Source organism: Maylandia zebra, linkage group LG20 (genome assembly GCF_041146795.1).
Source record: "Maylandia zebra isolate NMK-2024a linkage group LG20, Mzebra_GT3a, whole genome shotgun sequence".
In the NCBI taxonomy this organism is placed as follows: Eukaryota; Metazoa; Chordata; class Actinopteri; order Cichliformes; family Cichlidae; genus Maylandia; species Maylandia zebra.
The window spans coordinates 11,076,580-11,090,348 of NC_135186.1; the positions used below are offsets into that span (position 1 = coordinate 11,076,580).

Consider the following 13,769-nt stretch of genomic DNA (forward strand, 5'->3'; position numbering starts at 1 on the left):
GACTAAGGCAGAAGGAAAAGGAAACAATGAAACAAACAATGTTGGGCTTTTTTTTTCCTAGCTTAAAGGATGGATCTCTGAGAAACATGGAAATAAAAATTGACACTTACAGAGAGGCAGACAGAAGAGGAGGTCCACGGCGCCGATTTTACCTCCTGGTATTACTGCTGAAAGATGTCTGAGGGCTTTTGAAGTTTATGTTCTCGTATACGCTTGATGAATCGTCGTTTGTCAGCCTAAAAGAGAAAATAATCGCTGTGAAAATGAACCCACTGTCAAACCCTGTTTAAGTCCTATGATGACATTTTTTTAACACGTGTATGCCTGATGGACTTACACAGAAGAAGAGCGTGAGGAGGTCATGTTGTGCTTGGACCTCGAGTTGGTCATCTGGGGATATTTGATATTGGAATATTCCCTCTCTGTCATCTTATTCCTCTGAAAAGTGACAAAAAATAAATTAATCTGTCATCTACTGAAATTACTCAATCTCAAACTGTAACCACATTCAGCAGTGAAAGAGCAAGTGGTAAACACGCCTAACCAGCTGACATGCTGATGATTTGCCTCTCAGCTCTAGCGTTTAAAATGTAACTGACGGACTTTATACGGCTTCACTGCTCCGTCAAAAATCTAATGTTTTAATACAGTAAAAAACACTAATATAGCCAATTACCTGCTCCTCCTCCAGTCTCTTCTGCACTGTGTCTATGTACTGCTGCACAGCCATGTAGATGAACTTATACTGAGCCTCTGTTTGCACCATGCCTGATCTCTGCTGCCGTACCCTCTGGATGGTCTTTGGGACATCGATGTCGCAGTCGAGACCTAAAACACGCAGATCCAAATGTTAGCAGAACTGAAGCACAAAGATATATATCTTTATTAAAAAGTAAAGGATTCACAATCCAGAAAGTTTCATATCTGAGCCTCATACCTTGGCGGTTAATAATGTCGATAAGGATGTCAATGACGATAATTGTGCCAGTTCTGCCGATGCCTGCACTTTAACAAGAAGAAGTTTAAGGTTAAAACCATGTGTAGCTACAATACTTGAAGAAAAGCATCAGAATCCAGGTGAAAAACAGTTATGAGAATATTTGAGTACACAAGTATAAGCTGAGGTTTCACTTGTTTTTATTTCCATTTATTGCTTTAAGGGAAAAAAAAATCAACAATTTTCATCAACAATCCCACCATTAATGTCTGCTGATGTAGACCGTGAAGGCAATGGACAATTGTGGTGCTTTCAAAGTAGTCAGCAGAAATCAGGCCCACTGTTTACAAATGCAGATAAGCTTAAAATGTGCTGACAAACTGCTGAATTGACTGCAAAACCAGAATATGGACTGTTGAGCTGCATGAAACCAAACCCCGCTCAAACTTGACTGGTAAACAGTGCTGAGACAACCAGAAGGCTTCTGCTATCTTGGTCCTTGCTTACAGACTGTGCATAAGCACATCTCTGTTTATAGAGGCGGATTTATCTGAAGCCAGCTGACCGCTGTGTTTAAGAGTCAGGTCAGTGTTGTCCTTGTGTTTACAGTACATGTTTGGATGGGTGTGTTAAGAGAAAGAATACCACACTAAAAAAAACTGTTTAAAACATTTGGTATCAACATGTCTGCAAACGCAATAGACACAGTGTGTGTGCAAAACTGTACGTCTGAATTTTTAAAAAAGTTTTTTATGTTAATTAATTTGGGATATTTTTTTTTCAAGACATTGCATTTATCGCAACAATGTGTGTGTTGCTTGTTTTGATATATCCATTAAAAACAGATCAAACAGCTGCCTGTTCTCTACAGACTTTTAATAGTTAGGCCCTCAAAATTACCTATTATGTTTAGTTATATTCAGCGAGATTAAGAGTGTGTGTGTTTAAACCTTCATTTCTGAACGAACACCGAGCTTGGGACTTAATCGGAGGTCGACATTGATTGTGGCCGACCACATTGTGGTCACACTATATCGGCCGAATTAAAATGAAAATTAAAACTGACAAGTTGTTAACCAAACTGGCGTTCTTAACTCCAGATTATAAACCTTAATCATAGCACACCCAAGTGGCCAACTGGAAAAAAAAAAAAAAATTAAACAAATTCAGTTGGTGAAATTTAGGTGCTTACGATTAACCCTTACAACCACAGGAGCATTTTCAGCTGGGGCCAGCCTGATTGACATACATTGTGTAGATTTGCACTTTTAGCTCATTTCAAAGGGATTCTGCTGATCTGGTGGCTGGACAGACTGCTGAAGTCCAATGTTCTTCCTCATGTTCACAAAACCACTTTGAACTTGCTTTGTGACTAACTCTTTGTGACTATGAAAGTAAAATGAAACTTGTAAAAGGAAACAATAAATAAATATGTAAACACAAACACAGCCAGCTTTAGTTTCAACTATGAAACTATATTTAAACTATGACCAACTCACATTAAGAGGCCAAAAGTGTATATGCCACTATACCAAGTGCAGACTTTAACCAGCAGGTAGGGTTCCCAGGTTCTTGGTATTAATGTCAAAATTTGGCCACAACTCCAAATGGATATTCATCAAACAAGCTGGGGGGGTTTTTTGTTAAGTCTCAGATTTCAGTTCCTGGTTACAAGGAATTAAACCTGATGCTGAACTAAAGGTTTCTGATTCTGGGACACTTTCCAGTTGTAAGGAGCAGTCATCAATATTTTTATAGCCACTCTGAGTAAACTGTAGAAACCACCAGGAGTTCAGCACTTTCAAAAGTAGTCAAACCAGTTGCCCAGTACCGACAGTGCTATCACAGACAAGTCACTGAGATGCCAGTCGCACCATTTTGATATCAACAGACTTTCATCTTTCAGTACATCACTGGCTGATGGGATGCCTGCATATAAAAAAAAAACAAAAAAAAAAAACAACCACAACAGCAGATGCTTCTAACAAAGTGCTTTATGTATGTGTATGCAGAAGAACATAACTGTTATTGTCAGTGTGAGAAACCGATCTCTTTGTTGTTGTTTTTTTATAATCCCAACCCAGAATTAGTGAAGTTGCATGAGCATCCTATAATAAAATAGTCCATTTTCTTCCTTGTCATACCTGCAGTGGACGACAATTGGCCCAGTGTGTGGAATGGTGCTCTGGGTGCGGTTGACCTCCTCTAGGAACCAGAGGACGCCTCCAGGCTCGTTGGGCACTCCGTGGTCTGGCCAGCTCAGGTACTGATAGTGCCAGATGTACCTCACAGGCTCCTTCTATAAGTGACAAATATGATGAGGTGAAGTTACCAAAAAACGATTTAAAAACAAAAAACAAACAAACAAAAAAAACAGAACTAGCTATCGGAAAATGAAAACCAAAGGATTCCTAGAACCTAAGACATTTCCTCTCCAAATCAGCCTGATGAGACTGTGTTAATGGAAACTCACAATCAAATAACATCATAATTCTCAATAAACCAAAGTGTTGTTTGTGTTGTCACACCTTATTTGAATAGCCTACGTCGTGCTTCTGATCACATTTCTTCTGAATAAAAACTGAACTGAAACATACAGACCTATTCTGGAAACTAACTGGAACTAGACTGAAATGAAAAGAAAAAACTCGAATCAAAATTTAACCCATTTAAAGAAGAACTGTAATAAAAGTTAACAGAGGATATTCCATCTCTGTTGCTATAGCCCACCTAACATCCAGACTGTGTGTGTGTGTGTCCAAATATCACCCCTGAAATATTCAGTGTTCCTCACTGATCAAAGCAACAGCCTCTAAGCTTTCATTAATAAACACAGAAAAAAGAAAAGCAGGCACTCTGAACTTTTTGCTTATTATTGTATACACGCGCCAAACGCAGCATTAAAGATTTATTTATTTATGTATTTAGCACAAGAAAACTGAGCATGAGCACTGGATTGTGGATCTGTGAATCCACAAGTGCAAGCTTATAGTGTACAAACACAAGCATGTGCATGTGTGGTGTGAGATAATTTGTCCTCAGGTCAGTGGGTCGGCTCAGACTGGGAATAGAGCGTTCCCTACCCGGTCCAGACGTGTCACCTCCAGCTTCCTCAGGATATGGTCTTGTGCTGGCCGCTCGTCCACATTCCTCACCAGCACTTTTCCAAACTCCTTAGTGGCATGAAGGTCTGGCCAGTAACGGAAACATTTGTTCTAAATCAGAGCAAAAAGTAGGATTTAGTTTTCCATCCAGCCTAAAAGGTGACTGTTTGGCAGCAAAGGGTAACATGGATGTAGTTCTTAATATTCAACTCAAAGCTTAGATATCTATGGTTTTAAGTCTGCGGAAAGTTTTAAACATAAGCACAAATCTTGCTGTAATTGTTTTTATTTTCTTGGTTTTAAATACGTCTGACGTATGAAAGGGTTTATAATGGTGCATGCAGCATCTATTTACATGATGTACTTGATGTGTAAAGTACACAAAAATAGAAGAGCAAGTCGTGCCTGTGTGTGTAGATCTATGAATATTTTAAAGCATGCAAAAATGCCCAAGTGCCTGCTGCATTAACGTCTTTTATCAGTCAAACTGATACTGAAAAGACACAAAGTGTGCATTAAAAAAAATCAATAAATAATAAAATGAAAAATGCACTACAATGCTGGGAATGAAGCTTTTGATACTAAAAATTCCTGAAGCATGACCTTCCAACACTGTTTGATTTGCCCTCTCTAATGAAAAATACTGCTCTGACTGACGAGTATTAGACCATCGAAAGAACCCGCTCATCTCGAGCAGCTTTTCAATCAGCTTACATGTCATATCAGCCATCTTTCTCCCCTCCCCCCTAAACTTAACACACGCCATCATTGCTACTACATGACCGCACACCAATCTACAGCCATCTAATAATGCTTTACATCTGAAAAAGCTGAACAAAAATGAGTGAGAGCAAACCACCAGTATTTCATATAGGGCAATGCATAAAATGTGAGCATTTTAAATTAAATCAGAAATATGTTTTTATGTTGACAGTTTTTCTCTTCCATCCACTGAAACAGGATAAAGAAAAAAAGATAACAGCAAAAGAAAAATTATATCAGGAAAAGTAAGACATTTCCATTACGTCCATTAGCTTTCCTTTAGGTATTTTGTACATGGAACTAGAGTTTCACTGCCCCACAGACCCTCTGCTAAAATATAAAGCTGCATATTTGGGGGACGCTTGCTGCAAACTGCTCACCCGTCCTCGTTCCATCTCCTTTGTGGTCATGACAATTACATGTGAATTCTCCTGATACACCATCTTCCAGAAGTCAACGACTGTGTTTTGTAGACACCCTTGGGTGGCAATGAAGACTTTCCCCTCCTCCACAAAACGTCCATCTTCATGCATACTCTATGGGTGTGAGCATGAATGATAATTATGCAGCTATGATCACATGAAGATGAGAACCTAGCATGCTACCAGATAAATGTTCTCAAAATCCCAGGAATACTCATTATTATTACTACTACTATATTTTTTTATAATGCATTTGTTGATACACGTCTTATCTAATGCTGAACACACTCACTCTGATATAGTTGGCATTGATGTAGTCTGAACCAGGAACATCAGGATCCATTTCCCTGATTTCAACACGTGTCGTGTCGACTGAAAACACAAAGTAAAAACTATTAGTACACAACAAAAAGTCTACAGCTTTGTGAGACCACACTAGATTTTGTCCCCTCCCCAAACATAACATAAAGGCTGTGAGCCATCAAAGCAAAACTCTGCATGCTCTGCTTAGGCCTCTATGTTGTCTATTTGTGTCACTTTCCACAGGAAGTTGGAGAGGCAGGAAATGGCAGGCTGCTGTGTGACTCACAGGGGAGGATATTCTTGTATCTGTTTTTACTCTTGTTTTCTGGCTTTTGGCCTTCTTTCCGGGGATACAGCAGTTTACACTCCTGCTGCTGAAGTACCTGAAGATTGACAGCAAAACAAAGAGAAACACAGAGTTGGGGGAAGTTTCGAACAAAAGGAAATCCACAATAATGGAACTGAAATTTAAAGGAAGACAATTATATATGAGCTACTCTAGATTAAAGTTAACAGTGTAATGGGCTTTTACTACAGCAGGGGTCACTCTGGAGTGGAACAATAGGAAAACGGCAGCATTCACATTGCACAATGAAGAGGAAGCATTTCACCATACGAGTTGTTATTAACAGCACAGTTCTTTATTTATACTTCCTATTAAAATTCATTTTAGAGGCCGGCTCTGCTTTTGAAGAATAGATATGTCAAGCAATTATATCAATCTTTATTTCCTTTGCAATGATAATTAAAACCAGGTGTGCCATGAATTAGGGCTGCCACGATTAGTCGACTAGTCACGATTACGTCGACTATCAAAATCGTCGACGATTAATTTAATAGTCGACGCGTCGTTTGAAGCTTTGTAAGATCACAAAAGACGCAGGAATAAGTAGCAGGCTTTAAGAGTGTAATAACGGCCTGAAACAGAAGATGGCAGCACTGCATGTACAAGGATGCCAGCTGCCGTTAAACCCTGAAGAAGAAGAAGCTGTGTCCCAGAATTCATAGCGCGGCCATGCTCAGTTTCCAACAATGGCGGCAGCTAGTTAGTTTTAATGTTACTCTTATTATTCATTCTGGGTCACAAAATAAACATTTTACACATTTTCAGGCGCGAATGTAACTGTGTAAACCTCAAATACGGCCTGATATCCATTTATGAGGACATTATACTACTACTGTTATGTGGCTCTGATTTTTCATAAAAACAAAAATCAGGTTTTTCTTTGTTTATACATTTATCGGGCCCCAATATGCCCAAATATCAAAGAGAAATTAAAAATGCATGCAGTGGAAGAGTTCGGGTCTTAGGAGGTTAAACATACATAAGTCACTTAGAAAACTTAAAATGTTATTGTTTGGCTTTTTTCAGTATTTTATTTGTTCCTGAGTAAATCGGTTTGGCTGAGATTAAAGTTATAGTTTTTACACAGCTGAATAAACGTCAAGCAGACAACTGATTATCAGAAGTGTGAGATGCTCGAGAATATACTCCAGTGTCCTGTTATATTTTAGATAGCAAGGAGCAGACGGCTGAGTTTATTAAACTTCACCGAAACAATCTGCAAATTTCATTAAAATTTAATAAACTATTATCTTGTCTTTATTTTTAGTTAGCACATACCTTAAACACTTAAAGCTGTAAGCTAATGATAGTTATATAAGAGCAGATGCTGCTGGTGCAATAAGCTGTACGTTTTACGTTCAATGGATGTTTGAAATGATTAGTCGACTAATCGCAAAAATAATCGGTGACTAGTCGACTATCAAAATAATAGTTTGTGGCAGCCCTACCATGAATACAAATCCAGGTAGACTAGTTATTATTCTTGCATCGTTTTCCTAATTTCCTTATCCAAATAACCTACACACCAAAAACCTATTTAATTCACTGGGAAGCCGAGTCTCACCACAAGCAGTTGACCAATAACGAGACAAACCTGCACGAGCACTGGGCTTATAAATATGAGATAACTAGCTACTGCACCCCGACGTAATAGAAATGGTTCACATTATTGAATTGTCAGTTGCATGAAAACGACATAACAAGAAGATGAATGCATGCCACAAGATAAGCTAAGCTTCAGCCAGTTTCATTACTTAAAGTTTAAGACAGCTGAAATACATTTAGACTTCCCATGACAGACAAAGAAATGAATAACTAAGGAAAAATAAGACCCACAGCTGTAAGTCTGCACAAATAAATGACAGATGAAAATCAACAACAAGCAGCCAAATGGGTACCATTTTTTTTATGTATTTTATATAGTATGAGTAACATGTCACATATATGAAATATGAATAAAAAAAATGAGGCTTCTTTCTTAAAACATACTGCAGTGGTTAAAAGCTGGACTCACAGGCTACAGATGGCACTCAATACGATAACATGAATCAGTTCCCCCAGTTATGTCAAGCCTATATGACTCAGCTCATCAGGTTATTAAATTGATTTTAATAGGATAGAGGATATAAATTGAATGAGTGACTCTGGTAGTGAAAGTTTAAATGGTACAGACCTCGAATTCTTCCCAGAATCCTTGTTTGGGTTTCTCAGAATTGTCTGCTACTTTGTTGAGCTCTCGTACCCGGTTTTCAATGTTGGCAGCATTTATCCTCGTGGCATTAAAAGGCTGTCATTGCCGGGTTGGGACAAGATGATTAAAGATTTGATCAGTTAACAGACCAGAGAAAAAAAAAGAAAGCTATTTTGACACAAGAAACCTTTTCACATCAACCTTAAAATTTGAACCCAACTAATGCCTTTAAAGCCTGGATGCTTTCATTTGTTCAAATGCTCCCATACCTGTTTGAGGTGTACTACAATGCCACTTTTTTCCACCATGGGGTTCTTTTTATAGTGCTCCACCAGGTCAGCCAGGGTGTCAAACCTCTCACCACCACCCACGTCGTACTTGCCGTCCTGCTGAAAACAAAAGTCGATAATTCAACAACTTCACAGCTGGCCCGAGGAGTTCTTTGAAAAAATAAATAAATCATGACCTACTTAAAAATACAAACTGCCCAGGTTAAACTAGGATGAGTAGGCATTGTAAGCCACCAATCTGAAGCCACAAACATTACCCAACATCCTCCTTACAAGATTCAGTAGATCTTAGCGGGCCTGGAATTAAATATCTGACCTGGTAGTGTATCATCACATGGGTGACCTTGGTCTTGCGATCCACATTGTCATGTTTCTCCTCATTAGTGAGAACAGAGAGGACAAAGTCTCCCGGTTTACTCTGGCTCTCCCGTACCAGAAAGCTGCCGGCTTTGCCTTTTTCCGTGAGCAGTTTTTCTGCGTCTCGACCTGAGAGGTGCCCGTGGTACCACCTGGAGAAGAGTGGGAGAACTTGAGTCTGGAAACAATGATCAGTGGCAGACTGAAAACTTAAAAGATGGCGTTATGTGAAATATGAGGCCTTCTCAAAAGTAAACCCTAGAACACCACGAGAACCAGAAATCCTGACCATGTGTTTGACTGCCAGGTTTTCATGGTACTAGACCATTATTACTGCATTTATAACTACCATTCACATGTTTTCATTTAATTCAAACAAAACTAATTACTCTCCTTTTGCTATTACTATTATTAATTTATCTTTATTTTTTTAACTACTGCGCCTAAATTCTGCCCATTTTGGATATTTTCGGTGAATATCTGAAATTAATTGTGTGGACATCACACAATAAATACAAAGTTGAGGATGTTGAGACCTTTTCAAGAACACAATGCATATTAATATTTTTGAGTTTTGGGGGGTTTGAAACATTCGTCAGGCTTTGTTTACCATCATTTTCTCCAATTAGTATAGAGACTTTAAAAGCAGTCTTTGGGTGAATGTTGTAAGGCAGAACAAGTCAAGGAAAAAAAAAAAAAAAAAAAAAAAACCCCAAAAACTTGACCAACTGAGTGGGAGGACTAGTAATACGCTTCCTGTTTCAAAGGAAAAGTTCCATATTGTACCTTTGAGGCTTTAACATAATGCATGTCTATACATGTATAGTGAGCGTAGACTCCTACTCAGGAGTGAGAGTGTCTCTTATATGACTGCCGCCTCACTCACTTACTGATGTTAAGATGAAAAACTTGCATGTCTGCATTTTTTTTTTCCCTGTGGTGAGCGAGAACACGCCGGAAGCTCTGACAAGAGATGCATGTAGAATGGAAAAAAACCACATAAACCAAAACCATACATCACAAGTCGTTCTAAAACCTAAAAAAGAAACTAGATATACATATTGCAATGTGCAGATGTGCTGAAAAAGGAGAGTAAATAGCCCCGCTCAGCACAAAACTGTATTAGATTATCATTTTTGTGCAAATTATTACAGAAATATGACCACCTAGCTTTCTAAAAAGCTTCCCGTAAGTGTGTGAGTGCATGCATGGATTCCTAGCATTAATACAACAGATGCAGAGGTCTCCTGTTTCAAAGGAGGTGTGTAGGTGTGACGAAGTGCAAAGCTGCATCCAACCTGTGTACACGCTCTGAAGGATGTGTATATCTGGTGAGTATCAACAAAAAAAAAACAAAAAACGAAACAAACAGCAGTATCGCCCACTTAGTTTGTTCAAAGATTTGTAACATTTAAACATGTGACTGTGAAGTGCAATTGCATAATGTTGGGGTGTGTGCAGAGTAGTGCATTAGCTCGACGTATTGCATGTGTAAACATGTTTATACACTTTTGTGTACATAATGAGTTAATGGCCGATTTGAGCCCAAATTATAATTGACATCATTATAACGAGTCACTTAATGTCACCTGATATTTGCCATGTTGTTTTTTTTGTTTGTTTTAAAAATATATATTTAGTACCCTGTTTGAGACTCTGTTTTTGCTTTGCAATAATTTATTGCCACATATATTAGCAATTAATGAAAAACACATCCTTGTAGCAATGAATGAAAGGGGTTGTTTTGAAGCCATAATATCTGAATTTAGTTACGACTACATTTCATATATTTACAATATACTAATCTTTTAACATCTTATCAAGCTAAATATTTAATCTTTTTATTTCTACTCATTCACAGTGTGGTACTCATTCATTGTACCACACTGCCAGCTTTCTTATCCAACTTGTAAATCTTACACTGAAAAGTAGATCTCAAAAACATAATACTTAACAAATAATATAACAATGCTCCTGACTCTAAAAGATTGTTTTGCCCACAGTGTTTTTTCCCCCCCTACAGACTGACATAGACCTCTACCACTGCACTGGTGGTTCTCAGGTGGTTTAACTGCTTCTCCTGACAGGATGAGATGCAGTAGTGTAACACCCTGAAGCAATAACAGTAAGAGTTAACCGTTTGTGGCCAGGAATATAGTTATAAGTCTTAATAAAAGTAATCAGGCTGACCTCAGAAGTTTCTCTCTCTTCTCTCACAGTGTTAGCTCTGTACAAATATTATTTATCTGCATGTGTGGGCATTCTACATGTACAATGACAATAAAGGGCTATTTCATTCTTTTTTGGCACTGGCACCTCTCAGATGTGGGGTCCTTGCAGTTGAGCGGATATTTAAGCTCAATGACGTCACCATTCCTCTCGCGCAGGAGGTCCTGTTGTTCAGTGTAATACTGCACCAGCTCGGCCAGTGTGGCAAACTTCTCGCCTCCATACAGGTCATAGTAGTCACCAGTGTTCTGGATCTTAATGTGGGTCACCTCATCCTTACGCCTGACGGGAGAAAAAAAAAAAAAAAAAAAAAAAAAAAAAGAAAAGAAAAAGAGGAAATTCAGTCAATTATCATTTATTTATCATGACTGTAAACAGCAGTAGACTCACTCCAAAGTAGTATTTTTTTCTCTGTGGAATTTTCCCTTTCACTGGTTCCCCTGCAGACATGTAGGCACCAAACACATAAACAGCCACCTACACAAATACAGAGTATATGCTCATCGGGAAAAGGACGGTCAGAGGAGGATGGGGGAAGAAAGAAAGAAGAAAAAAAACAAACAAAAAAAAAAAAACCCTCCCCCAAGCATTAATGCATATAAATTATAAATCGTCCAGCTTATCAAGTAAGCCGTTCCTATTTTAAGATCTAAAGAGTGCAATCATTTCACCTGTCTCCTTTATTTTCCTGCACTTATCTACCAATTGTATCACTTACCAAACTGGGGCTTTTTCAAACTTAAACACGTTGTTTTATATAGCAAAAGCTTTTAAATGACAAATATACAATTCAATAAGCAGTTTTGATAAGCCATGTCAAGATAATTAAGACTAGGAACACCACAAAACTGCAAATAACTGATGCATTTAATCTCAAATCAAACATTTTTGACTTATCTTCTCAGCAAGCATGATCTTTTTTTTTTTTTAGTTAAATCCTGTAGTTTTCATATCCATTTGGAGGAAGGCTGTACTGTGATTGCAGGAACGAAACGCATGCAGCTGGCAAGTTTAAAGACTGATAAGCCACAAAACATTTGGTACCACTTTGCATATTCAAAGTCCTCTGGCTGGTTTGAATAGGTACATATGAATGTGAATGCACACTGACTCACACAGACACATATGCTGTACTGATCTATAATACATCTTCCTGAAAGCAAGTGAAGAAGAAATAAAAAAAAAAAAAAACTAAAAAAAACACCTCAGCTGATAAATGTACTTTGTAGATGGCAAATGGTAAAGCAGATTTACATAGCAGTGATTCAGTCCAACAGTTTTTCCCAAGAGAGAAACAAAACATTTTGTAAACATATTAAGTAGGACAACACACACACATGCACGCACACACACACACACACGCTCACAACGCCCCCCCCCCCCACCAGATTTAGGGACCACAGGGGAGTTAGTCAGGCAGTACAGACCATCTATCTAATCTGCAGGTCGAGATGCAGCAGTCTCTTCTCTCTTTCAAAATGATTATCAGTTAATGGTCATATCAAATAGCACAAAGCCCATTTCCCTCCATCACTTTTTTGTTGTGCTAATGAATTTTACATTCCTTTTTTCTTTCTTTCCATCCTCCCACTCAACATATCATTAATCCTATCCTCCATTCTTGTATTTATCTGTCCCATAATCTATCCTTCCCTCCACTCCCCTCTCTCAGTGTGTCCTGGTAATTGCTTCATGGCTCTATTAGTGGCTGTTGGCAGGATGCCACAGGTCTATAGCTGCGTTACAGGCCCCTCCTCAACTCTCCGGCCAAAGCCTCCTGTTCTCTAAGAGTTTAACACCATTAACTCTGTAATGAGGCAAACGCATCCTAACACATTTTCATTCTCTTCTCTCAAAATCTGACATTGTTTAAGAAATCCATATAAGTCATAAATGCTTTGGTCATTTCAGTGATCAGGACAGAATTTGTTTTGTTTCTGGATCACTCCAGTCTGTTCCAGTACACATTAACCAACACTGTCACCATTCTGACAGGAGTACATGCATAATTACAGTTGCTGGCATTCACAACCATAACATTTATTGCCATTAAGTAGTAACTCTGAACACCTGACAAATACAGCATGAATTATTAGGTACATCAGCAAATGTGCAAATTATGTCAGGTCGCATCCTGATGCAGAAGAACAAATAAGAAATTTGATTAAAACTTCCAAAACGCATCGGATGGTTAACGATCCAGCAGTAGAAGACAGCAGTTACGTGCAAAGCTAGCAAGCTGGTGCCCATATCCTCAACGCATCATGCACAGCTACTCTAAAGACAGTCTCCTACTGCTGCTGAACACATACGATCCCCTCCAACAACTGAAAACTGTTTTTAATCTTCATTTTATCAGGTTCATTTACATGTAAAGAAATGAAATGATTATTTATTTTAAAAATATTTAAAAACAAAAACAAGCATGCAGGAAAATCAAAATGAAAAGTCAAGGAGAATTAAACCAACTAAATGTTTATTATCCAATTTAAATGCTAAATCAGTGTGTCCAACAACATGTCCTACCTGTGACCTGGAAATGCATCTTACTGAACAATCCATTTGATACATCACAGGTGATGTATACAAGAGGTGTGACAGATGGACTCTAAATAGAAAAGGATTGCTCAGTAAAGGCTGTATTAGCCATTTAAAATGATCCGCTGCGATTTTAATGCCTGTACGTTTCAGCGTTATGGTAAAAATGGTAAAAGATTCAATGCCAGCAGAGTCTCACAGTGTGTTGCACTTCAAATTTAACAAAGTAAATGTATCATCAACACTGTTAAGCTTATGTGACAGATCATGAAATCCAGCAGCAAGTTGCA

At 38.3% G+C, this 13,769-nt stretch overlaps 1 protein-coding gene across 3 annotated transcripts in view; it reads right to left on the minus strand.

Moving 5' to 3' along the window:
• Window positions 1-13,769, minus strand: part of ptpn11b (protein tyrosine phosphatase non-receptor type 11b) — a 35,112-nt gene that overhangs the window by 3,779 nt on the left and 17,564 nt on the right. For 2 of the 3 annotated variants that reach the window (XM_076878733.1, XM_076878735.1), the window contains exons 3-15: window positions 11,029-11,223; window positions 8,672-8,864; window positions 8,335-8,454; window positions 8,048-8,161; window positions 5,815-5,911; window positions 5,518-5,597; window positions 5,184-5,339; window positions 4,021-4,152; window positions 3,082-3,236; window positions 938-1,005; window positions 677-828; window positions 338-438; window positions 111-236 (exon numbers count right to left, since the gene is read on the minus strand). In XM_076878733.1, coding sequence (XP_076734848.1) covers window positions 149-236; window positions 338-438; window positions 677-828; window positions 938-1,005; window positions 3,082-3,236; window positions 4,021-4,152; window positions 5,184-5,339; window positions 5,518-5,597; window positions 5,815-5,911; window positions 8,048-8,161; window positions 8,335-8,454; window positions 8,672-8,864; window positions 11,029-11,223 — 1,651 coding nt within the window. In that variant the 3' untranslated portion in view covers window positions 111-148. The remainder of the gene's footprint in view (window positions 1-110; window positions 237-337; window positions 439-676; window positions 829-937; window positions 1,006-3,081; window positions 3,237-4,020; window positions 4,153-5,183; window positions 5,340-5,517; window positions 5,598-5,814; window positions 5,912-8,047; window positions 8,162-8,334; window positions 8,455-8,671; window positions 8,865-11,028; window positions 11,224-13,769) is intronic. The other variant, XM_076878734.1, reaches the window with a different exon arrangement.